The sequence below is a fragment of the Scleropages formosus genome, chromosome 25, assembly GCF_900964775.1.
Source record: "Scleropages formosus chromosome 25, fSclFor1.1, whole genome shotgun sequence".
NCBI lineage: Eukaryota > Metazoa > Chordata > Actinopteri > Osteoglossiformes > Osteoglossidae > Scleropages > Scleropages formosus.
In genome coordinates, this window is record NC_041830.1 from 6,934,248 (window position 1) to 6,960,996 (window position 26,749).

Consider the following 26,749-nt stretch of genomic DNA (forward strand, 5'->3'; position numbering starts at 1 on the left):
TTTATTGCTGTCATGTTATTCATAAAAGTCCCATAAAATTTTACTTACTGAATTTTTAAAGATATATTCAGCTGCGTGCTTTGCGCCATACCATTCTGAGCGATATATTGAATATTCCAAAAGATTTATTCGCTCCTTCGCTAGAGTTTCATCGTTCTATAGTTCTCCATACACTGGGTTGTTATTGATCCGTTTTCTCTGTAATCATTTTAAATGGAAGATGATGAGGTGATGAGGGAGAAACATACTGATCTGTGGCTCTGGTCCACCATGGCAACCGGTCAGCCTCCCTGGGGGAGCCCTGCACTGTTGTGCTCATCACGCTACTGTCAAAGGTCATTGTAAAGGCTGCATGACACGGGCAGACATGACATGTACAAAATGTGGTGAAATGCCAAGTAATGGCAGAGGTTACCTTCCCTGAATTGCATAGTGGTTTTACATTATGGGAAAAGTCCTGCATGTTTAAACTCTACTTTTTGTGTCTGTGATTTCATTTTGTAAACCCTTCACCCCGAACTTCACGGAGTTTGCACGTTAACTGATCCAACATCAGACGTGACTCTCTAGGCCCATAACTCAAACATGTATGATGCATGGTGAAACTTCAGAAATCCTGCTGAACATGTTTCTGTATGGATGCATGCATAAATGCATGCATAAATACTGTGGTGTTGTAGGGGTGGACTGTACCGAAAGACACACTCCATTTAGTGACCTGTGAACCCTTTGTTGCATTGCCGTAGATGTGTCCTGTGGCTATGAGCACTACCGCTGATGCAGTTGTGTGTCTAGCTTTAGTCCCCTTCATGGAAGCCCAAGAGAAGGAAGCCTTATTTGAATGGTTAACAGCGGCACATCTGTCTTCAAATGAAGGACCAGCCATGGTAGCCAGACCTTTGTCTGCTATTGGGCGGCACGGTGGTACAGCGAGTAGCTCTGGCGTCTCACAGCGCCTGGGTGGTGCAAGAGGACGTGGGTTTGATCCCCGCTCAGCCTGTGTGGAGTTTGCATGGTCTCCTTGTGTCTGCGTGGGTTTCCTTCGGGTGCTCTGGTTTCCTCCCACACTCCAAAGACATGCTGTTTTGGTTCACCTATAGTGTGTGTGTTCCACTCATGTATGGATGAGTGACCCAGTGTAAGTAGTGTGTCTAGCAGTGTAAGTCACCATGGTGAATAAGGCGTGTGGGCTGATAACACTACATAGAGTTCACAGGAAATCACTTTGGAGAAAAGCATCTGCTAAATAAATAAGCATAGCAGTACATGCACCCACAGTGGCGGGGGTCAATATTTATTTGCATAGAATGTGATTGTCTAAATATGTATTAAAATACCCCAGTATATGTTACAGAATCAGCGTTGGCATTATTCTGTCAGTGTTTTAAACACATACAAGACTTTCAGTTCAGAGTTGTTTGCAGCACTTAAAAAAAAAAAAAAAAAAATCAGTATAAACATTTACCAAAGTGTACAGAACAATTTTTGTTCCAGCAAACTATAAGTGAAGGTGGAAGCAGGTGGCGCATGCAGAAGCGTAGAGCTGCCAATAGCACGAGCCACGCAGGCCAGCAATTCACCCGCCCAGGTGTTCTTTGCTTGTACGGAGGACCTTCGGGGGCAGAGCACGCAGTAGAACCCGGGCTCTCCACCCAGAAGTAAGCCACACTGCCAACTCTGCTCCCTGACTAATGAAACACACAAGCACTTTGTTCACCCCTGTCCATTTGGCGTTTGTTCAAGCCACTCCCGTTTACATTGATTGCACATTTTATGGCCCGGACGCCCTTCTTGTATGGGTTTCTCCAGAATTAATTGTTTTAATAGCAGTTTAAGGAGTGTTATAAAGCCACTCATTTCTCCACCTCTGCACCGGTTCTGCTTGTATAATCATCATTCTCTCCCCTCCTGCCTGTTTTTTTTTTTTTCTTTCTTTCTAAAATAATGACAGCTTGTCACATTTAATAATGCTCTCGAGCCCATTCATGGGCTGACAGGTTTCATTGCTGTTGTAACTTCTGCTGTTCTATATTGCGTACGTGTGTAGACATTATGCACACAATGTTTATTAAGTGAATTAAACGTACGACGGTTCCGAGACATCCTTTGGATACACTCTGGAGTACATTTAGCTGACTCTTTTCTCCAAAGCGACTTACGTGTTAAGCTACCTACCACTATTTACCCATTTGTACAGCTGGGTGATTTTACCGGATCAATTTAGGGTAAGTACCTTGCTCGAGAGTACAACAGCAGCGGGTGAGATTCGAAACAAGAACCTTTGGATCCGAAGGCAGAAGCTCTAACTGTCGGCTGCCCCTGTTGTGGTGTTTCACTTCAACGTCATTAACAATTCTAACGATTGCCGAGATGACAGACCAGCTTCCCAGGAGTCTGAACGTGTTACTGAAGCCAGTGTGGAGTTCGAGTCGCACTGGGTTTGTATTCACGTGAGAATCGCCAGCATGGGCGAAATGAACTGGCTTCCCTGCTGCAGGAGGCACTGGAAGGAGGCCCAACACATCGCAAGAGCACGTTGAGGGTCGCTGTTCTCGACACAACAAGCAAGGCCACGCGGTCGTTTTAGGCTGAAGGGAATTCCAGGAATCGGCGCTCCGAGGCGCGAGGTCCGCTTTTGTAGCCCCCTACGCCTGTCGGTCCTGATGCAGGGATGACGATGTATGCAAATAGAGCTCATGTTTGTGAAATGCTTTTCACGAGCAGCTCAGGGATCACGCTGAGATTCCGTACAGCTCGCAGCTCGCGGCGGTTTGACTTTGTGCCGTGCCAAAGGCACCGGACGGCATCGAGCGCTCGGTCTGCTTCTGTCCCTGATGACACCCAGAGCTGATGCACAGGTCTTTTCTCCACATTTTACCAGTGTGAATTAATTGTATAGTACAGCGGCTTGGTGTGCTTCGATACGGTGGTGGGGTGACATGGCTGAAGTGCTTCCATCAGCCCACATCCACCGGCAAGCAGACGCGACAGCGCTGGGATTCATCGCTCGGTGCCTTAGTTGGCTAATTGGCGCAAACATCAGATGCGCATAACCATAACACAATTACTCAGAGCGATGGTTTGCGAATGGAGCAGCTTCCTCGTACACATGGCAAAATGACACGTTTGAAAATCGTGCATCCGAATCAGTGGCAAGCATCCTGTTTGTATGTACTGTATTTATGAGATGTTCTGGGTTTATTGTTGTTTGCCAATCCTGTTATTTTCCGGTGGAAGTTGTTTAGTGTCTTCCGGATGTTTGAATAATATTATGTAACATCCATTCGTTCTGAGTGGTTGCTTATTGAATTTGGGTCTCGCTGGTCTGAGGCCAGGCCCAGAAAGCACAGGGTGTAAGACAGGGTAAATCCTGCATGGGACAGCAGTCTGTTGCAGAGAACAATTTTATTCTCTCGCGCTGAAAACAAATTGTACGTAACTTAATAATGAGTATGACTATATTTGTTTACGGGACAATGTTGCACAAAGCGTAGATGATTTCCTGCACATTGCAAGCACTTGTTTTGTTCAAACAGATGTAATAATGGTGAGGGCTTTTTGTTTTCTGTGGCACAGCTGCCCAGGAAAGAGAGGGTTGTGTTGGTGGCCACTTTCAGAAGGTGCTGTCTTCCTACCGCTGTTGTGTCTCCCGGGGGGGCCTTCTGGCTCCATTCTCTATAACCCCCCCATCTCCCCACACCCACAGCTGAATTGCAGGTGCGGAGCGTGCAGGAGATGAGAGCTTGCTCTGTCAATATTGAACCAGCCTGCCGCTCACAAAGCCAGACTGCAGCAGGAAAACCACCGCAGACCAGAGTAACCCCACCCCACGGTACTCTTCTGGGGCGAGCGAGGGAGGGGGGGTTGAACAGCTTCCACTGGCCAGATACCCCTTAGCTGAGCTGTAACCCTGGTAAAGTCGTCATCACATTTATTCTAAGCAGCCCTTGAGGATGTACGCCTCTTTTATTTCGGTCACTCCTCCTGATACTTCTTTTACTATTAATAATAATAATAATAATAATAATAACAACTGGTATTTGACCACCGCATAAGAGCGCTATGCTAATCTACTTAGTTGTCTACCTGTCCACATAAGAGAGCGATATAACCCACACAGTTGCTCACTGCAGGGAATTTAGTCACCATTCTACCTGAAACTTGCTTTTGTGCGGTGGGAGGAAAGCCATGCAAACACAGGCAGAACATGCAAGCTCCACACAGACTGAGAGGGGATCAAACCCACGTCTGCTGTCTAAGCCAAGGCACTATGACGCAACCACGCTGCCCACTGCGTCACTGTGCTACCTGCTCTAGTGTTCGTCTCATACGGAATGTTAGACCCTTAAATCTAGTCCATAATGGGCAGAATAAAACGAAGGACCTTTTGACAAATAGACTTTTGTGAAGTGACATCCAGAATCAATTGTGGGAACATTTCTTGAGAAATATATAGTAAAATTAATCTTTTTTCTTTTTTTGAAAACTGTAACATTAGAGCGGCTATTTGTTTGCATGCGTCATGGCACTGATGAGATTCGCATTTCAGAAAGGATACGAGGCAGAGTGCAGCAATGAGAGCGTATCTGCCATGTCCCTGCTGACCCCGATCTCCATCCCAGCTCCTGAGGTCAGTCCGCTGGCCGTGTCCTTCACCCACCCGCACTCCCCCACACCCCCTGGCCTCCTCTGCCAATCAATATGACCCACAGAGCTCCTTCGTCAGGCTACCGGAGCAGCTACCCTTCCCATGAGGCTCGGATTTCAAGCGGTCCACAGCTCCCTGCTACGTACGCCATGAATCACCTCCGTCTCCCCTTGGCGGTCGGCTCAGAGCTTGAGGGACGTTTTACTGTCATGTCAGAGAGCTGCCAGACGTTGCTGCCCTTTATCATCTACGAGCAAATTTTGGCTTCCTTTATTGGGATCTAAAGACATTTACGAGGAAGCTGTAATCCATTATGTGCTGGCCTGGCGCAGTGGCTGGTTGGGTCAACCTTTTCCGCAGCAGAACTTTATAGTGTTATAGTTATTCAGAACCATTCGCACTGGCATTTATTAATTTATCACACCATCTTCAAAGGGGCATCCAACTCTTTTACACATTTGTTTAAATGCAGTTTTTATCACAAGGTATTCTTTCCATGTTTTCTAATGTCTTGGAAGACATGGTGGCCAAGGGCTCTGCTTTTGTCTTATTAAAAACAAAAAGGCCCCAAACAAGAGAAGGATGAAGGCTGGCTGCAGTGTTTATGCCCTGCTGTCACAGCAGATGTTGCTCAGTCTTTGAAGGAATCACTGCCTCCTGTTTGTCGTAATGAAGGAGAGGTGTCCACCGGGGGTGGTGGTGGGGGTAACTGACCCACAGCCCTAGACTAGAAATTAAGTTCTAGAGACTAACCACTGTATAATGCATGTACGCCTATCCCTCTCTTCACAGGTTTAATTTATTCCACAAAATAACCCCATTAGCAAAAGTCCTGTTGAGGGGATTAAATTACCATTATTTTGTATGGAAAAAATAGCATTGGTTTCTGAGCAAAACATATGTCTGTTAAAATTAGAAAATTTAAACAATTGGTATGTTTATTTATGACAGTAACACCAACATATTTTATAATGCCAGTAGCAAAATTACTCAGTTATATTTTAACATGGGTCCCATGAATTGTGCAGGGAGTGACGAATTTTTGCACCCTCACTGGCACCTTCGACTTTGACTTGTAAACCACATGAGAAACACTTTTTTTGCGATAGTGTAAGGGTGTTCCTGCTATAAAAGCTGTGTATATCATTTAAATGGCTAAGCTAATGTTGAGGTTTGTACATTTTATTTCTAAAAGTTACTATCAAATCTGCTACTGCATTTGTCAACTGGGCTCTTTATAGTAGATGTCGCGATTACTTATGATTTTCAGTGTGACAGGAAGTAGAAAGTAAGAAGGATATGCAGTAGTTGCGTAGCTTTTGTGCTTTGCACGGTGAAACACTTAGTTGGTGATGAATTACATTTATTAATTTAGCAGACGCTTTTCTCGAAAACGACTTCCAGTGAACTTATGTTATGAGCCCACACACCTTATTCACCGTGGTGACTTACACTGCTAGATACACTACTTACACTGGGTCACTCATCCATACATCAGTGGAACACACCCTCTCTGTGTGAACCTGAACAGCATGTCTTTGGAGTGTGGGAGGAAACCAGAGCGCCTGAAGACGTACACTGCTAGATACACTGCTTACACTGGGTCACTCATCCATACATCAGTGGAACATGCATACACTCTCTCTGTCACTCACACACTATGGGTGAACAGCATGTTTTTTGACTGTGGGAGGAAACCAGAGCACCTGGAAGAAACCCATACAAAGACAGGGAGAACATGCAAATTCCATGCAGACTGAGTGGGGATCGAACCCACATCCCTTGCACCACCCAGGCACTGTGTGAGACAGCAGTGCTATTCACTGTGCCACTGTACTGCCCACGGGGACACATTAAATACCTGTTTTGGGCATATAATTTTAATGTTATCTGGCGAAAAAAAACTGCAGTGTTACTTAATAAGCCCATTGTAGTTTTAAAAAAAAAAAAAAAGGGTAAATATATTCACAAGCCATTGAATTTTATATTTTTTAAATTTTATTTTAAATACGGGACACCAGTATATGCATGGAGGGTGTTCTCCCCCCCTCCCCCCCCCCCCAGTTATTTTGAGGGGGAGGAACAAATATGTGCTCAGTGTCTGATAGATGGATTAACAAAGGACATGATGAAATGTAAGGAAGTAGATAAGAGGTCACTTTTAAGTAACCCGCAAACCAGGACGTGGACATATGAGATGGTCCTGGTCTTTCCTGCTTACCTGGAGGTGTTGTGGGTCAGAAAGGAGAAGTTGTTAATGGCATCTGCTGTGTTTTTTTGTAATGGCAGATGATTGCATCGCACAGACTATGGTCCACGGGACCTTGGTGCCGCCTGCTTCACACGCAGCTTCACGCACAGGCCCTGTGTCGAAGGGTGGGGTTGTCAAACTGCAGCAAAGTCGTGATGTCAATGATGAACTGAAACATTTCAGGTGGGACATTAAAAAAAAGAGTAATAAAAAGTGCTGTTTTTATATTATCAGTTACTCATCTATTTATTTTGGTCCAGAAGACTCGACAGACCGTAGAACGCAGAAATCCTGCGAGAGCCGGCGGAGCAGTTTAAACACCGGTGAGCTGTTGAGTTTGTCTTTTTTGACAGATTGTACCAACGCTTGCTCAACAAGGTGGTGCTCCGCTGTCATTGCAGCACCGTTCGCTTCTGGCAGCACGTAGATGCAGGCGCGAGTCGCAGAGCGGGGCATGGCCTCGCGATCCGGAGCACCCGCCTGCACGTGTGGACCGAAAACCAACCCAAAAAACTAATGTGTGTCAGTCCAAGTCCTTTGGCACTTGGGGTTATGTAAAAGGTCTTGGTAAAACTTTATGAGGCTGTACTGTGTGAAACACTGATGTTTATGATATTTGCCCGACGGACGGACGGACGGACAAATTTCTAAAATTTATCCCAGATGAAGTTGCACCTTGCATATTGTATTATAGCCGTATGTTACTCGGTTACTCAAAAAGATTATTACTGATGACAGCTTGAGACTCGATTTCCACATTCAATCTCAAGCACTTGCATTGTAAGTTGTTGTACTATGGTAAATTATTATGTGAAGTGGCCCTACTGTTTCCAGCAAGCTGGAAAGCATTCGGAAAAATATCTGGAAGTCATGTACTGTGCTGGTCCAGGAGTCCTGTTAAGTCCAGCATGTTGTTCCACCCCCCCCCCCAAAAAAAAAAAAAAAAACCAATTTTCAGTGATCGGCCACACCAGGCGGACACAGACTGGATCGTAATTAATTCTGCACGGATTCCGTCTTGAGCCTGATGTGCAATTTAATTGACCGGACGGCGATGTGGGCGAGCTTTGAGCCTTCCTCTTCTGCCATGCGATGCAGGAACGCCTGAGCAGCATCCGTCCGAGTGCATCCCAGGGATATTCATTTAACGTGTCACCATAATAGCCACCCCCTCCCCGTTCATCTTCAGCTAAAGGAAGTGAAACCTTCACCGGAAGGCGGGTGCTATGTAATTGAGCAGTTGACAGAAGGGTTGCGTGGGGGGGGAGCAATTTCTTTTTCTGGTGGGGGTTTTTTTTTTTTTTTGGAGTGCCTCATTTAGGAGATTATTGTTACAGATTTGGAAAGCGTTCCACATTCACTGAGTGCAACCTAAGCAACAAGATCACTAGGTTATTATTCAGTAATGATGTGTTCGGAAGTTTGCTGGCATGTACGGTGGTCTTTTGGTACGTTTGACGGTTTTCCTAGTATGTTTAGGGATTTGTTCGGAGGTTTCGTCGGGTGGTAGGTGACTGGCTGAGCCCGACGTGACAGGGAGCATAATAGTGAATCTACATCCAAAAAGTATTGTGCAGGCATTGGAAAAAAAATTGAATTTACCATTATTAATCCATTATATGAAAATGAATATGAAAAATATATGAAACTGCTTAAAATGTAACCATTTGTACAGAAGGGTAATTTTTACTGTATTTATTCAATTGAATGTATTACTTGATTAAAAGTAATACAGCAGAAGGTATGATTCGAATCTGTGTCCTTTGAGCGTAGATATAAAATGCTGCTCCTTTAAAGCTTTAAATTTAAACACACTGCTTAATATGTAATGGATACATTAGGCAGGTCATGTATAGATTTGAACACCTGGTTTCATGTGTGAATCAGCACAGGACAAAGACATCCTGGTCAAAATTTTGCATAAATGAGCAGCTTTGGGAGTGGTAAATTTGCATTTGTATTCACACTTAGATTTATTCATTTGGCAGACGCTTTTCTCCAAAGCGGTGTACTGCTCAGATTAAACAAATGTGCATCTCACCAACAGATGGAAAGGTAGGGACGCAGACATGATTCATGAAGCACAGTCACTTAATCCAGTACCACAGTTTTCTTTATTTATTTATTTATTTCTTTATTTTTTAAATAGATAAGTAGTGAAGCTTTATGGAGCAGACAGGAGATCAAGAGAGAAGAGGTCTGTTTTGAGACCTTTCTTGAAGGTAGAGAGAGATTTGGCGGTTCTGAGTGAGAGAGGGAGCTCATTTCACTACACTGGGGCCAAGAACCAGAAACTTGAGGGTTTTGATCGGAGAAATGGGCAAGCGTAAGGATCTGAGCGACTTTGACAAGGACCGAATTGTGATGGCTACACGACCGGGTACCAAAAGTGCTCCGAGGAAGGACAGCCGGTGAACCGGCGACCGGATCATGGGCGCCCAAGGTTCACTGATGTGCGTGGGGAGGGAAAGTTAGTCCCTCTGGTCCAATCCCACAGAAGATCTACTGTAGCACACGTTGCTGAGAACCTTAATGCAGGCCATAATAGAAAGGTGTCCGAACACAGTGCATTGCAGCTTGCTGTGTGTTGGGTTCATAGCCACAGACTGGTCGGAGTGTCCATGCTGACCCCGTCCACCGCCAGAAGCACCTACAATGGGCACGTGAGTATCAGAACTGGACCATGGAGCAATGGAAGAAGGTGGCCTGGTCTGATGAATCACATTTTCTCTTAGATCATGTGGACGGCCGGATGTGTGTGTCCTTCACCTGGGGAAGAGATGGCAGCAGGATGCACTATGGGAAGAAGGCAAGCCGGCGGAGGCAGTGTGATGCTCTGGCCAATGTTCTGCTGGGAAACCTTGGGTCCTGGCATTCATGTGGATGTTACTTTGACATGTACCACCTACCTAAAGGTTGTTGCAGACCACGTACACCCTTTCATGGCAACGGTATTCCGTGATGGTAGGGCCCTGCCAAAGTGTAAAAATTGTTCAGGAAGGGTTTGAGGAGCGTGATAAAGAGTTCAAGGTGTTGACTTGGCCTCCAAATTCCCCAGATCTCAATCCAATCGAGCATCTGTGGGATGTGCTGGGGGGAAAAAGTCTGATTCATGGAGGCCCCACCTCACAACTTAAAGGATCTGCTGCTAACGTCTTGGTGCCAGATACTACAGGACACCTTCAGAGGTCTTGTGGACTCCATGCCTCGACCAGTCGGAGTTGTTTTAGCATCACAAGGGGGGACCTACACAGTATCATGCATGTCGTTTTAATGTTGTGGCTGATCAGTGTAACTAGATCTTTTAACTGCATGCAGGCAGCTACAGGCAGCCAATGGAGAAAGACCTTGAGGAGAGATGCATGGGAACACTTTACAAAGAGTTCACAGCAGCTTTGTTTGCGTGTGCTGGATGCTCACCAGGTTATTCAGGCCTGAACTTCTGTTTATTTTTGTGCCACTTCAGCCGGCAGGAACACCACAAATGAGGAGCTAGAAAGCATGCTGGAGAGCGACAACCCTGCCATCTTCACCTCGGGGGTGAGTACATGCCACACCACAGTCCTGCCCCCACCCCCCCAGTGGCATGGCCTTTATTCACAGCACCAAATCATGTCGGGTCACACATTTCAGTGCAGCAGTCATCCTCTCGCACGTCACTTTGTGCTCTAGGCCACTGGCAGTCTGGTCACGGTGCTGCTGCCCCAAGTGGTATATAGAAGGGGAACCGCAGAAGGCCACTTTGTGACATTGGGGGGGATGGACAGTCTACCGCAAGGGTGTGATTCTTCACAAGAAGCCTGCAGTCCCAGCAAGAGTGTGTTCGCTAGACGGCAGAAATAACCTCTTGTAATGATTTTTCCTCCCTTGGTTCAGTGGCCGTCTCCGGGATGAAAACTGTACGTGGAGTCACTGAGCTCTGCGTGCTGTGAGCTCTGTTGTGACCTCAGCAAACATGGCGTTAAATTACTGTCAGTAACCTGTGAAAAGATTTACTCTCTGAGTGCATTCTGTTCTCAGTCCACCACGGCAGCAAGCCGCTCGACAGTTTCAATCAGTTTCGTAACCTCAATTGCTGATGTTAAATATGAAATTGGGAAAATCTGTAAATGGTAACTTATTCTTCGATAGGGGAACTCAGTAGGGCTAAAACCCTCCACCTAAGTGGTACCTGTCGTCTGTTGTTCTGTCTCTGAGAGTAAACTTACCCCATCATCATCTCAGTGACACCGTCACCTAACATGCCTCAGAGTAAGAGGAGTATGATTTTTAAAGAAAAAAGAAACGGCGAAATCCATCTCATTCCACTGACGTGGAACCTGCTAACTTTCCCTTTTCTCTTGTCCGTGCAGATCATCATGGACTCCAACATCACCCAGCAGGCCATGAACGAAATCGAGACACGGCACAATGAGATCATCAAGCTGGAGAACAGCATCCGCGAGCTGCACGACATGTTCATGGATATGGCCATGCTGGTGGAGAGCCAGGTGAGAAGACCTGCCGCATTCATGCCACACCCAGGCCACCAGCTCGGTCCTGCCTACCCTGGATTACATCATCTACATGAAACGCAGAGACCACGTACAGCATCCCATTTAAAAGAGGAAGCCCACGTATCTTCTTGGCCTAATTTAAGCAAGACATCCCTCAAATGTGTTTGGTTTCATATCCTGCTATGAACAAATTTCATACATGTGATGTGACCACCACATGTTGAATGAAATGCCTTTTTGTAATGTACTTATCGTCAGTGATGCACTTAGACATCATCATACCCCAAACAAAATGTTCATTAGTGTCTATAAAACTGCCAGTGGAATAACAGAAGTCATTTTATAACTCAGTTGCAGCCAGTAGCAGCTCTCTGAGAACTCTCCAAGGGGGCAGTGCAGGAGAAAATAGTGTGGTACACAGTACTCTTTCTACAGCCAGGTGTGACACGCTTGTGAAGAATGGGTGTACCGATCGAGATCCCAGGGTCTCCATGGTTTGACCACCTCTCCGTGCCTACCTCGAGATCCAGGGACTGAAGTGTCTCAGTCAAGAGTGGAGTTTTTTCCTCCATAAATTTCCGCCGCGTGTATTCAATAAGGTTCCGAAGCACAGAAGACAAAAATCAGCAGTGGCACAGATGTGTATACTGTGATAACTAATCGACTTTGCCTTGTGTTTGTACAAGGCTGTCTCTGTTGCGTCGGCGCAGTCCTCCTTCCCCGATTCCCCTCTCTCTTCCTCTTTCCCTTGACTATTTTTTTTCTGCCTGCTCATTCCTCACTCACTGTAATAGGCTTTTCTTTCTCTACAGCCCTGCTGATCAGGGATTGCCATATATTTCTCAGCATAATTCAATTTACAGGTTCTCCTTTGTAATATCGCCTTTGTGTCTGCACACGTATTGGTCTTCGGATGTCTTCTGCGTCCATGCATTAAGGGTGACTCAGCTTACCTGGTTGTTTGGTCTCTTTCATATCTTTACATTAATATCGTGTGCTTTATTTGATTCGTGGCCATTGACTTTGCTTTGAGTTACCGTCACTGTGACCTGTAAATGAACTCCACCAGTGCGCTGTCTCTGTGCGACAAAACCATGTATTCCTGCAGTAAAGCACCATGGCCACGCTTTCTGGCCACGTCCACCGTGAGCACAGCATTGTGTAATGGGACCGCGTTCTGCTGAAGACGTTTCCAGCAGCTGTAAGTCTATTAATTGGTATAATAAAGCCGTGACTTGGTCAGACAGCGAATGACACGAGAAAGGTGTGGCTGCAGCACGACACCTGCGGTGCTCCGGTGTCCAGGTTTGCAAAGATCTGCAGAGCACTGCTGAGAGTATTGTCCTCAAAATGAAATGCGCAGCTTTAAATCCATTTTGCTGATCTTCAAATGACGAATTTTATCTACTTTGTGGTTGTGTCTCTGCACAGACAGTGTTGTCGTTTTGATTCGGGTTGTTCTGGTAACTTCCGAGACAGGGGATTTTATAAACCCCATTCACTGCTGAATTAACTCAGTTTTTTTCTCTGATCCTCTCCATGGTGTATGACTGTACCTTTTGGAATCAATGAACGGAGGACAGAGTTTGAGGGATGAAAACCTTACATTCGGGGGATAAATACCAAGCAAGAGAATATAGGTGTTTTAACTTAATTGTGCTCTTATACTGCTACCCATGACCTCCGCACCCACCTGCAGGACTGGCCCTGTCAGACACTATAACACACGATCGACATCCAACCTAAATAGTGTTCGGACTAAAATGTATGGCACGTGCAAAAATTCATACATGTTTCTGCTTCTTGTTTCAGCCCAAATCATTATGTTCTCAGGATTTAGCTTTTTTTTTTTTTTTTTTAAAAAAAAAAAAAAAAAACCTTAATTTACTCATCAAAGCAAATAATACAGGATACAGGACTGGAATTGTGAACTAACAGGCACCTTTTTTAATTGTGATCTGCGTCCTTGAAGGGAAGACTGATGATCTTTGTCTTGTTAGTAACCAACGATGTGGCCTCATTAACATTTCTGTTTCTTCCTTTTGGCCTGCCCTTTGTCCCCGGGCCGTGTCCCCGGGCCCTGTCCCCCCGTTCCCATGTGCGCTCGGGCTTAGGGGGAGATGATCGACCGCATTGAGTACAACGTAGAGCATTCCGTGGACTACGTGGAGCGGGCCGTGTCCGACACCAAGAAGGCGGTCAGGTACCAGAGCAAAGCACGGCGGGTGAGTGGCAATAGCGAGACATTGCACAGCATGGCATGGCACTGCATGGCTCTCTCCCTGCAAACCCTGTCTCTGGATTCGGTAGCCAGCATGTGTAGCGTGTACCAGACCCCCCCAGCTGTGCATTAGTCCTAGCAACTGGACAGTTTCATTTTTAGGTTTTTTTTATTCATTTTTTTTGTTTTTTTTTTTTTTTTTTAAAATCCTGGTTCCAGCTCCCGGTCTCCACAGTCAGGACCTGCGTCAGAGTCACTGGCACATCAGTTTGCACAGAGGTGGTGGCCTGACCATGATCTGCAGTAAAACAGAGTCACTGCAGATAGAAAAATGTTCCTAAAACCTTCAGCAAAACAATTGGCTTTCTGTAAAGATGTTCCTGTGAGGCGCTCCTGCTCCAGTAGATAGCACTTAACCAGTGTTTTGATAGAGGCCCTGGGGTTTCCAGTATTAGCCCACAACAGTGTACAATAATAGAAAGGATTTGCCAATGACTTCATCTGTCTCGTGGGTAGTATTAATTATTGAAGATGGCAACTATTTTTCCCCACTCCTCCCTTTCACTGAATTTTTTTTTTAAAGTCTTTAGGCAATGCCTCCACCCTCTGGTTGAGTAGTGTAATGCTCTCTGTCACACCACCATCTTTTAGGGCATTTCATTACTAAAAACTAGATATGATACGGGGGCTTTGGCCGGGTCTTGCTCTCCGGTGGGTCTGGGGTTCGAGTCCCACTTGGGGTGCCTTGCGGCATACTGGTGTCCTGTCCTGGGGGTGTCCCCTCCCCCTCCAGCCTTATTCCCTGTGTTGCTGGGTTAGGCTTCGGTTCGCCGTGACCCCACTTGGGACAACTGGTTTCAGACAGTGTGTGTGTATAGATATAATATTTGATATGGTGATGTAGTAGCAGCATCCCTGATACTGTGTGTGAAAATAGTTATCGTCAGTTGATGAATATCGTACCCTTTGGAAATCATTATAAATATCACTTACCTTTTGAAAGATGAACTAAACGTTCTTTGTGTGCCTGACATCTTAATCCTTTCGGCGTGACTTTGTGTCCAGAGTCCAGCTGTCCAGATTTAAGGGTTTATCAGTCATCTGAGAGGTGTGAGAGGGAGGAAGAAGAAAGGCCAGCAATCACGGTAACCTGAGTAGACCACCGTAGTCACAGTCAGGCTGATTTTCTGCTCTGTGAGCCTGGCTAAGATCCAGAGAGACATGTGTCTCTGCCGTGGCAAAGAATACAACCAAGGGTCAGTCGGCAGGAAAGTGCAGCGGCAGCAAATCCGCACACCACTGTTAGTGCTCTTCCTGGAAAAGAGGTGGTAACTGATGACCTCTTGTAGTCTTTTCTTGTCATTTTGAGTTTAGTGGGCTGCATTCAGGCCATCTGATGGATACAGACTCAGACTTGTCACCCGCAGGTTCCTGGTTCAAGTCCCAGGAGAAGTGCAGCTCTGAGCAACCTAGACTAAAACATTTCCTCTGTAGAGCTTCTATTAAAATTCAGGACTACCAAAGTGTTTCGTTCATGAATTGGTAAAATTAGCATTTGCTAAGGAATTACGTTACAGCTGTGAAACACCACAGTATCGTAAAATTTTGACCAAGTCTCCTACTTGGCTGTAACTGAGAGGATCACGTTTCGAACTGTGCTCAAATCCCTCTACATCCATGTGGGTGGTTATTTGACTTGACTTTGGAGATGTCTGCAGCATCCCTTTTCTCTCTGACATGGCCGTCTCAGGTGTGCAGTGTGAATGACCCCACCGTCTAGATAATGTGACACAGATAATATTTTTGGGATTCTTCATTCTAGGACTCGCACTCCTCTTGTCTCAGATGCATTGATTTTAATTAAGAAAAAAATCCCGGAGGAGATTGCGCTCAATTAGTCTGGCAGAGCAAGACGCGTCCTATCAAACGCCCACGTCAAACAGGAGCGCCTTCTCCATCATAATCTATTATGGACTTCAGAGATCATCAGAGGTCAGGAGGAGGCTCAGTTAAATGTCTGGCTGAATCCAGAGACAGCAGCTTCGTGGAGACATTTCATCTCTGTCTTCCAGTGCTTTCACAGATGGAGCTGAGGCACAGTTTTTCTATATTCAGTCTTTCAGCATTTCATTTGCTTTCGATTGGAATAGGCATGTTGGTGTTTGCATGGTGCCATGTGTCTATCTGTGAATGGCTTATGGTCATGACGCTTACCGTTCTCTTTTGCCAAGCAGGGTGACTTCTAACTTTTATGTGCATCCAAACTAATCGCTACATCAACTGTCAAAGTCCAATAGCAGGGCATCAGTCCCAAAGTACGTAATAAAAACTGCAGTGACTACCCTATCCATCCCATTCCATAAAGATACTATGATTTAGAATAATTCATGAGGAACCATTATTTTAGATTTTAGGGTAGTATATAATATTATTCTGTAATAATTGAGAACCAACCTTTATAAAACTAATTTCCTGGATTTTCTGTTGCGACTGGCAGCTGCCCCGCTCCTTCTGTTTCTAGGTTGGGCCCAGTGCTTAGCATATTACTCAGGTGAAGTGCAGGTTTTAGTTAGCTCGGGTACTGTGGATCATTATCGACACTTTGTAGATTTTTCCCAGTGTTTCCCAGTACCGGGTGCCAACGTTGAGGGACGTGCCTCTCCTCCAGCAAGCGCCGGTCCCTCTCGTGGGAGTTGGTACAGAGCGTCACTTGTGAAGAGAGCCGAGAGCTCTGCCCTGAAAACTGGGGAGAAGAGCACTTTTGCAGGAGTTGCCAAACTTTGGTAGTTGAAGTTGAGTAACTGTACACAACCTTAAAAATTACAGCCCTCAATGTGTCTGCTGGTGTCAGCTAGCTTTCGTCCACCTGTAGGAAAGTAGGAGATCTCGTGATCAAAATTCATGAAGAAAGGGGCAGTAATGTTTCCTGGAAACAATTATTTACCAAGGTGCCTTATTTAGTTTGTCTAACGGGAAACATGCCTGCTTCTTCCTTCACTCCTGCCCATTGATTTGACAAATGTTTATATAATAAACATTGTCCGTGTTTGCTGAGAGTGCTGAATATAATAAGCTATTTCTTGAGATAACATTTTAATCCATGTTTTCCTTTCCATGCTGCCCTGGGATCCTTCTCTGTCTGAAATGTTTATGTATTGCTGCTGTTTTCAATGGTTCTGCAGAAGAAAATCATGATCATTATATGCTGCGTTGTCCTAGGAATTATAATTGCTTCCACTGTTGGAGGAACACTGGCTTAGAACAGAGACGGAGCACCACCAGCTTAAAACATCATTCATACGTAACACATATCTCACAAAATCCCACACGAACACACACGCACACACACACACACATACACACGCAGACCTTGAAATATATTTTAGTGGCAGTGAATTGCGTACTGAGGATCTGACAAATGGTACAAAAAGGTATCGATGGGAGATGTATTTCTTATGCATGAGCTCTTTTTGTAAATGTGTGGTTCTGCGGTGTGTTTTTGAGTGTTGAATGTTATATGACAAAAATCTACAAATGTTTTTGAGGTCTAGTTTTAAAGAGGGGGGAACAAGGACGAAATTGGAAATGTTACACACACATTCCAACTATAACATTTTATAATTATTTTTTTATTATATCAGAATAAGTATCCTTTACGCTCTCATATTTGTTAACTTCCAAATTAATTGTGGAGTTTGTCCGCAGTGCAAACAGTACGAGATACGAGATCAACACTGGTCATTGTATATAACAAGAATCAGACTATGTTTAGTGTACTGTTGTGCAACTTTTAATTGATAAAGGCATATCAATATTCCCGGCCGCCTGAGTCTCAAGAACTTGACGTTCCGTTCAGTATGTCCGAGACCGAACTTTTGCATGATGTCTCAGAAGATATGACATTGTTCTGTGCATCAAAACGTAGTGAGATATCTTGTGTTTTCATAATTTACTTTTCAAATGGATCCAAAAGCTGCCTCAAAGAGGGGGTGTCTCAGTCAGTATTATTTTTGCCGTCAAAGTCCCCCCCCCACTTAGCCTGTAACCCAGATGCTTAGCTAGCTTTACCAACAGTTGTTGTGCCTCCTCCTATATTCTGCCTTAGTTTTGAGATGTTATGATATGTATGTGTGCTCATGAATGCCTGTATCTTGCCAAGTGTGTCTTTGTCCTATAAAAAAAGCATTCCCTCCGTCTGTTTCAGGTCATGACACTGCCTAGACGTTTTTAATCGTAATTCGGCTACAAAACTGGCGTAGCTGTCGATTACATATTTGGGTAATGAAATCTTGGGATGTAGTCCCTGCTAAATCACATAACTTACTTTCAAGGTTAATAACCCTCATATTGTAGCCCAGCGCTATGGGGGAAAACGCCTCTTCTTTAAATTAGATCTGACTTCTCAAAGTGCTTTTCTGTCCTCTTCGGCCATGATGCGGACAGGCTATACCACCGCAGGCGCCAGGTCGCCTAAATTGGCCATCTGACTTGAATACATTCCAACAACTTGCTGGATTTAATAGAGGATACAAGCAAAGCAAAGAGCCATGTTGCCTAAGCAAGCCGTTGCCTTTGTTCCAATGCTGTCGTTATTTACTTTTTAATAAAGCGGAGCCTGCCTAAAATACAGCCGAGGACGCGGCAGGTGCCACGCCTACCAGACGTGCCACGCCCCTTTGTGGGGGGTGTTCATTTACGGACCAATAGCTCCTTCAGACTGGGGTGAGACCACACCCATCTCGTACCGGTCCCGCTCTGTCCTTAACAGGAGGTTGTTCAGGGGAGAGTGCCAGCACGTCAACGTAGGGCTAAGATGGGATGGGTTGGGCCTCTTCCCTCTTGTCTCCTGTGACGCTCTACATCTAAGTGTCACCGGCTCCCAACCCTCAACCTTCTGCACCTCACGTTCACGTCCTCTTCGAAAACAGGTCACCTACTGAGCCAGTTTCTCGCATAGGAGCTGTATGACTGAACAAACAGACAAACGAAAAGGAGAAAAGCGCATGTGCTGCCGTTTTGGAGTGAAGATGTGTCGTCCTTGCTTTCGTACAGTGCCGTTACTGAGAAGTGTGTGTTCCGCCCACCTGTCTCTTGGGCTCTTTCCTTTCTCTTCGTACTCAGTTGTTGTCGTGGAAATCAAAGAGTGCTTTCTGATGACCCCTTTTATTCGTGTTAGTTTGTTTTCATCGTGTGCGTAAAGGTGCAAGTTGTACCCCGGTACCGTACCTCAGCGTTCATTCCCAGCTTCTTTGAGTTCTTAAAGAATCGGCCATCAGCCAGTTCTGATTCTCATAGGAGGTTCTGGATATAAACAGACATCAATCTTTGTCAGTACGCAAGAGCCAGACTTGTCATGTGTGTCTGTGCCGGCTCTTTCTCCCTCCAGTTCCCTGTCCTTAGCAATACAGCTGAGTACAGGCGCTCAGTGATGCATACCCAAACTGCGTGACCTTCGTGTATTTGTGCTTCCACACGCCCCTCACTTGCTGAATCCACTCGGATCTTGTGGTTTTCTGGACTGTGTTGCTTCCTCTGCAAGTTTCGGAAGTTGAGAACTTGTAAATGCCATCGGGGTTTCCTCGCCAGCTTTTTTGCAGACTACAGTTAAGATGAAAAGCCCTGAATAGAAATATTAGGTATGCTGTATATAGAGATGAATCCCTGAAGGTGATTCATGTTGCCCGAGATGCCCTCTGCCCTGGCTCATGTAAGATAAGCTATTCTTTTCAAACAGTCAAGGGAAAGCGATGAACTTGAAATGCTCCGGTTGAAAGCTGACGCTGTTACTGAGTTCCTGTGCTCCAAGCCTCGCTCTATACTTTTAGCATTTGATTGAAAGCCTCCCCTCCTACAGTAGCATGGAGAAAGCATAGCTCTTAAATCGGTGTGAGTGGCTGTAAGACTGGTCGTTCGAAAAATGAAAGTAAAAAAATTACTGTGGATTGCTGGTACTGATTCAGACATCTACTATCGCCACTATTGTAGTGAAAATAAAATTGAGGCAGACAGCCGATGCCGAAGTTGACAGCTTGAGAGTATTGTGTAACCCACTGGAACCGTAACTTGTCTCCCAGGCCTATGTGGTACTAGAATTTCTTGTACGCCTTCCCACGATGCAGGCTTAAGCCCAGGGTTTTGTCCCTGGAATAGAATAGAGTGCCACTGCAATGGTTAGGGTAGAATGGCTTTGCCAGTTTTTGCTCTTTTCACTGCTTGAGTAGAGACCTGTACAACATGCAAATGGAAAGTGGACAAAATTCAGCCTTTCATGGTTCCTTGAAACATCGAAAAACCGGGAGTTAACTAATTTCTTGTTTCACCAGAGGGGTGGCATATAATGTGTCAATAGGATTAAACTGACAGCTGTGAGCCTGTGGCAGGTTAGTTTCGGCCTTTGCCAGTTTACTCACAAAGCTTTCATAGTACGAAAGAATGGAAAGAGGAGAGATGAGTGCAAATATGGACTATTGTCATGTTTAGTGACATTCAGGCCCTTTAACTTACATAACATTCCTTGTTTTATCCTGCATTAACTATATTAAGCTGCATTTTCCTCCTAAGTGTATGTTGCTTACATATAAGCCACTTGTTTTTCTAGTAAATATTGTCCCATACTACTGTATTACAGTGGGTCAGTGAAAGAACATCACTATACACTCGTCACACTATGAATATTAATAGTGAATCGTACTCCTGCATTATCCAAAAGTCTGTTCATTTTAGTCATGTTGTCTATGGTTTTCTATGTTGTCTTTGGATTAAAAATTGGACTTCTTCCAGAGTCTCAAAAAATTGCCCCCGAGTTACCAGACTCACCCGTAACCATTTATTGGCCGTTGGATGGTATATGAAATTCTGGCCAAAACCAAAGAGGTGTCAAGGCGCTGTTCTACGTATTTCCACTTTGGAAAACTTGCTTGTGGAGAACATTCAATGTCACTCTTCGAAGCTGTGAAGGATTCACAAAAACTGTCTTTTCAACTTAACAGCCCTGTACGAGAAGTACACTCCATTTTCTTGTCCTGTACTCGATATATAAAGATAGTTATATGTTTTAACCTGCTGTGGGATATGCCAAACCACTACAGTTCACATTTAATTTTGAAGAATATTGTACCTTAATAGTTTTCTGCAAATACAATGTAATATCTATGTTCTACTTTTTTATTTTTAATAATGGCTGAGTATTAAATTTAAAAAAAAAAGCTTATGCAATTTTAAACAGTGAAGTGTGTGTAAAAATGAAATGTTGTTGACAATAAATTCAAATGTTTAAGTCTTTTCTTTGCACGTGACTCTGAATATCTACTTTAGAATTTTGATACAATGATCTGTCTTACACAGGAAAAAATACTTATTTCACACAGTTCAAACAAATGTCTGGCTGGTTAGTTGTGCTGTTTGGCATTATCTTCCGTTAGAATTAGTGATGCATCTTATTTGTGTTTCATTTAATTTGAGTGAAGCGCACAATGTGTCCTATGGTCAGAAACACTTCAACATATGCAAACTTTCCAGCTGTCTTTAACCTGGTGGTAATATGCTTTCTGAATGAGTTCAGATAGGTTAACAGTTAGTTGATGTGAGTGCATGAGTGTTCAGGCAGACTGAGGACCTGCACACACTCCAGTCCACCAGGACTACAGAACTGAGCATTTCTATCTAGGGCTTCCAAAGGAGACATTTCTCAGTATTTTGATCCCAATTCTATTTATATTGTAATGACCTGCGTTACTGCGAGTTTGAGCGGGAAAACAGTGTTATTGTAAATAGTTGGATTGTGGGTAAAATATAAACGTGTTCAACCACTGGGGGGATTTACGGGGAAAATAATAGGGTAGCTGTGTTTGCCAGTTGGAAGAAAAAGCCTAGGAGGTGCTAAGCAGGCTGGAAAGGCTGGCTTGAGGTGCAGGTCCTTGAGGAAAAGGGGTACTCGGACTGAGAGCGTTATTTCCCAGTGTGATGATGTTCTAATAAAATGTTTGTTATGAATGCTCCCTGTGTGTCCTCCTTCGCCCCATCTGAACCCAGAGCCCTGTTTGCCACAGTATAAATATGGAGTTGGTATACAGTCTGCAGGGGGGCACGGCAGCCCAGTGGGTCCTACTCCCTGGCAGGTCTGGGGTTCAAGTCCCGCTTGGGGTGCCTTGCGACGGACTGGTGTCCTGTCCTGGGTGTGTCCCCTTCAGCCTTGCACCATTTTGTTGGGTTAGGCTCCGGTTCAAAGCAACCCCACTTGGGACAAGCGGTTTCAGACAGTGTGTTTGTGTGTACAGTCTGCAACATGTGATATGCACATGTTCTTTGTACTTTTTTCTGTCCGTACATTGTCATTATTCTATATGTATGAGTGGCTTTTTCATCAACTCTTAAAACTTGTTACTGATTATGCCCCCCACATACTATATGTGTTTGATAGCGGTAACAGCAAAGACAAAGGACATTGTGCTTGTTTTTATTTGAGTTAAAACTCATTCTTATACTCAGTACATGATTTTTTTATCAAAAGGGTTAAAAAGTCTTGAATACATGGACAAATTAGAAAATTCAAGTGTGCTGAAAATTCAGATCCAGTTAACTGATGTTAAAATGTTGCAGTTACAAAATTTACAGTGATCAGTAAACAATCATTCATGAGCTGAAAAAAATCCTGAGAGAGGTGAAGACCCCAAGGCTGGTTTGGATTTACCCTTGCAGAATATGGTTCAAAAACCTTCCAGAAACACCAGGAACGGTACAGATACATTTCATGTGAATGTGACATATCAAAACTACCTGGACTATGTCTATGCATCTATCTTCCTTCCTTCCTTCTAGGATGAACATCCATTCATAAGATTGTATACACTTAAATCCTTAATGCATGGTATAGCAATGACACTTTCTCAAACATTTCCCGGTGATTGACAACCATGCCCTCCAAAGGATTTATGGGCTTGCAGTTTTAAGTTCATTGTCCAAGAGAACACATATTGACATTGCTGGAGGCTGAGACTAGGAGTCAAGGTCCAGGTCTTTGAAGAGCACGGGGTCTCGCTCTTTAAGTCGTTTGATCATCGTGTTGCTGGCTGCGTCGCCCTTTTTTCGCACCATGTCCATCAGGGAACGAGCCTTTTCTGCTCTCATACTGGCCCCTTCCTTGATGTGCTCAACCTCCCCATCATTGAGAACCTGGTCCTCCAGAAGGTCATCAAGCAGCTGGTGAATAACTTCCTTTGACACACTGTTTACAAATTTGGAGCGGATGTTTTTTAGTGCATCTGTTCAGGAATACGGAGGGAGAAGGAAAAACTATAGTTGTTTTTACTTGACATTTCTCATAATGAACACAAAAATGAAATAAACAGACAAATATTAGTCTTTATTTTGCTGACGTCTTAATCCAAGGCAACTTGCAAAAAAAGCCCTAATCACTGTGAAAGCCCCCAGTTCAAAGGCAAGTAAGATATGTAATATGTTTAGTTTTAATTAGGACTCTTGAGGTTTGCATCAAATGCATTAATCTCCACAATAAACTATATACTTGAAAGCTGAATCACTTTTTTTGCTGGAAATTGAGTAAAGCAGACATAATATTCAGAAATTATGGTATTGTTTCTGATCATAAAATAAGAGACAGTGCATATTTTTAGTGAATACATTTAACTTGTATATGTATGTATTTATAATTTTGTAGTGACAACACACACACACACACACACACACACATTTTCTGAACCGCTCGTCCCATACGGGGTCACGGGTAACCGGAGCCTAACCCGGCAACACAGGGCGTAAGGCCGGAGGGGGAGGGGACACACCCAGGACGGGACGCCAGTCCGTCGCAAGGCACCCCAAGCGGGACTCGAACCCCAGACCCACCGGAGAGCAGGACTGTGGTTCAACCCACTGCGCCACCGCACCCCCTCTAGTGACAACACTTTTGTGACAATTATTGTGACTCGTATTTTTCTGCATACACTCGGTACTTGTTACCAGGGTTAATGTGTCCGTTAGGCGAGTTCCTGTTATGAGGAGATTGAATTAATATTATTGCTTATGAAATAAAAGATTTTTAGACAATATCACCTAAAACGAATTTAAAATGAAAGGTATTGTATGCATGGCAATGACAATGCTAACATTTTATACTACTTCTAAAAAAAATGTATTATTTCTAATTCGTCTTTTATGCTACACGTTTAATTTTTTTTCCATTTATTGTCAATAACTGCTTGTAATTCCTAGGGTCACAGTAGTCTGGGGTCTATCTCAAGTACAGTGTGTGAGGCATGTTACACTAGACGGAGACATTTCGATAACTGGGCTCATTAATCTTTATAATATTAATAAATATCTAAGGCATGGCCGGACAATACTTTCTCTGTCGCTTTGCAAAGCACACAAAGTTTGCTGTTAGAGGTGCTCTGCAGTGTTACAACCAACTATTATCTGTGCTAGATCATCTTCACTTGATTGCAAGATTAAGACTTTATTTACACAAGTGTAAGAGTTTTCATGTGATTGAAGGTGTTTCTATCATTGTGGCGCACATGGTTGCGTGCACTTGACTAAGGTAGCACATTTCACATGCACCCTGACTCCATCCTCAGCCCTGCTGCTGGAAGGAACACAGTGATGTAAGTAAGTTAATATTTAAAGGTTTACAGTTTACTTTCATAAGGACTCAAAAAAACTGGGTTAGAATCCCACCTCCTGCTCCAGGGCCTTTTACTGTATCCATTCAGGGCAAGGTGCTTACCCTGAATGGATACAGTAAAAATTACTCAGCTGTATAAATGGGTAAATCAGTGTAAAGAGCCTAACACCACAAGTTAGTTGCTTTGGAGAAAAAGCCTCAGCTAAATGAACTGATGATGATGAATTTACATTAAATGATAGGTGTGATTGGTTGAGATCGTTACTATGATAGGACATTGTTCTCCCAATGAACTGATGAATTTATATTCTTCCCTTATTTTCTTAGATCTTCCACTGAGTATTTATCCCATGTTCACTTTGTTGCTGTTGTGATGAATGACTACATTGAACCTAGAACCACGGAGTGGGCTTGTGTGTATGGGGTTTACCACATAGGTTTGTGGTGTATTCTGTTGCCTGTCTGTCAGCATCACGCAAAACACATTTATGGAAGTAACATAGGGCAGCACGGCGGCACAGCGAGTAGCGCTGTTGTGTCACAGCCCCTGGGTGGTGCGAGAGAACATGGGTTCGATCCCCGCTCAGTCTGTGTGGAGTTTGCATGTTCTCTCCGTGTCTGCATGGGTTTCCACCCACAGTCCAAAGAGATACTGTTTCAGGTTCACCCATGGTGTGTAAGTGACAAAGAGTGTGTGTGTGTATTCCACTGATGTATGGATGAGGGACCCAGTGTAAGTAGTGTATCTAGCAGTGTAAGTCTTTGGGTGCTCTGGTTTCCTCCCACACTTCAAAGATATGCTGTTGAGGTTCACACAGAGAGAGTATGTTCCACTGATGTATGGATGAGTGACCCAGTGTAAGTAGTGTATCTAGCAGTGTAAGTCACTGTGGTGAATAAGGTGTGTGGGCTGGTAACACTACACAGAGTTCATTGGAAGTTGCTTTGGAGAAAAGTGTCTGCTAAATAAATGTAATGTAACATATGCAAAAATGTAGAAGCCCGTTGTATTGACAAAGGTTAAGTATATTTCAACAAGCTGTTACAGAGAGTTTTTCATATAATTTATACGAGAACCCCTTGTGTGAGGGATGAGTAATTAATTAAACACATGTATATTAAACTAGCGGTGCACTAGTTACTAAGACAGTACTTATTTAAGTCTCTGAAGTGTTAAACAGGTATAACTACTAGTCTACTGTACACTTTGCAGCTTTTTTGCTCCCGACCCGGTTGCTTCGTTTCGTCGATCAGGTTCTGCACTTCCTGCTCTGTTGTTTCGCAGCCTTCAGTAACTAGATGACACAAATTACACTCTTAACTACAGTAATACAGGAATTAAATTAACGTTTCGAGACTGAGAGCTTTATCTTCTTAGCTTTAGGGATGATGATACGTATTTTGTGTGTGTTTTCAGTTCGACTGAGTGAACCGGACACAAATGTTTAGACTGATACGGCACAACCTGAGTTGAACTTCGCCTCTATCTATCTATGTGCCCGGCGTCTGCGTGTTCCCTTCATTGATTTAGCTGATGTCCAGGTACTACCTGGAAAGTTGTGTAAAGGAAAACAGAATAAGATGAACTCTGGAATATCTAAATGAATAAGAAATATCAGACTTCTGCTCATTTGATTTGTCACTCAGCACGGCACTGCGAAAACGAAACTGAAAGTAGACTTTGACCGAATGCTGGGGAACTGAACTGAAATTGTTCCACTGGAAATAAATCCACAAAATTTCTCATCTTTCAAATTAAGGGGGGGGGGGGGGGAATCGCAACAGATTTGCTTACCTGCCATAATGGAATGCTGTTTGTGTGTGTATCTCTGTTCGTAGAGGGCGTCTCCTGCTTACAATCCAATATTTTATCTAATCGATACGTCATTGATAGCGTCGAGTATTTGAAGCGCTTATTGGACAACTTATCGCTCAATCAAGAGCTCGTAACTTTTACATCCAATAAAAAGATCTGTGGGTGTGGCTTTAATTGGTATTTTCTAACCCTTTGAAGCGCTGGTGGGGTTTTTTTTTTTCCTTTCTATATTAACAGTATTAACAAAGTGCAAAAAGAAACGTAGTGAAATAAAAAAAAGTAATGGCAACATATACTATTCAAAAAGCCTGAAGTAAGTGCACATCCCAGTGGTCTTCAGGGCTTTACAGATACTGGAGGTCAAGACAGTACCGTTAGAACTACTTGGAGGAAATAAGAGGTGTGTAATAAAATAATAGAAGAATCTTAGAATGATGATCCCAAAAACATGAAAACAGACGTTTCTGAAAGCATTGCTCACTTTAAACTTCATGAGAAGTTGCCCTGCTGGTTTTTTTGTCCAGATTCATGTAATTTGTAGTCTGTTCTCACCTATGAACATGTGATAGAAGAACAGTGGTGAGTTCAAATAAGCCTGGTGTGTGTGTGCCCCCCCCATACATGTGTGTGACTTCACAAAATAATATTGATCTTATTTTAGGGTCCCCAATGCACAAC

General features: G+C 43.9%; 2 protein-coding genes across 3 annotated transcripts in view; one reads left to right on the forward strand and one right to left on the reverse strand.

Annotated features, from left to right (window-relative positions):
• LOC108928205 (syntaxin-1A) overlaps positions 1–18,928 on the forward strand; it is a 79,440-nt gene extending 60,512 nt beyond the window's left edge. The window contains exons 7-10 of one of the 2 annotated variants that reach the window (XM_018742032.2): positions 10,366–10,439; positions 11,252–11,389; positions 13,510–13,620; positions 16,799–18,928. In XM_018742032.2, coding sequence (XP_018597548.1) covers positions 10,366–10,439; positions 11,252–11,389; positions 13,510–13,620; positions 16,799–16,876 — 401 coding nt within the window. In that variant the 3' untranslated portion in view covers positions 16,877–18,928. The other variant, XM_018742031.2, reaches the window with a different exon arrangement.
• Positions 18,929–22,055: 3,127 nt separating this feature from the next.
• Positions 22,056–26,120, reverse strand: LOC114909508 (caspase-1-A-like). The gene is made up of 2 exons (XM_029249412.1): positions 26,051–26,120; positions 22,056–22,876 (listed from the first exon to the last, which is right to left on the reverse strand). The coding sequence occupies exons 1-2, from the start codon at positions 26,055–26,057 to the stop codon at positions 22,611–22,613; spliced, it is 273 nt and encodes a 90-aa protein (XP_029105245.1). The 5' UTR covers positions 26,058–26,120; the 3' UTR covers positions 22,056–22,610.
• Positions 26,121–26,749: the final 629 nt, after the last annotated feature.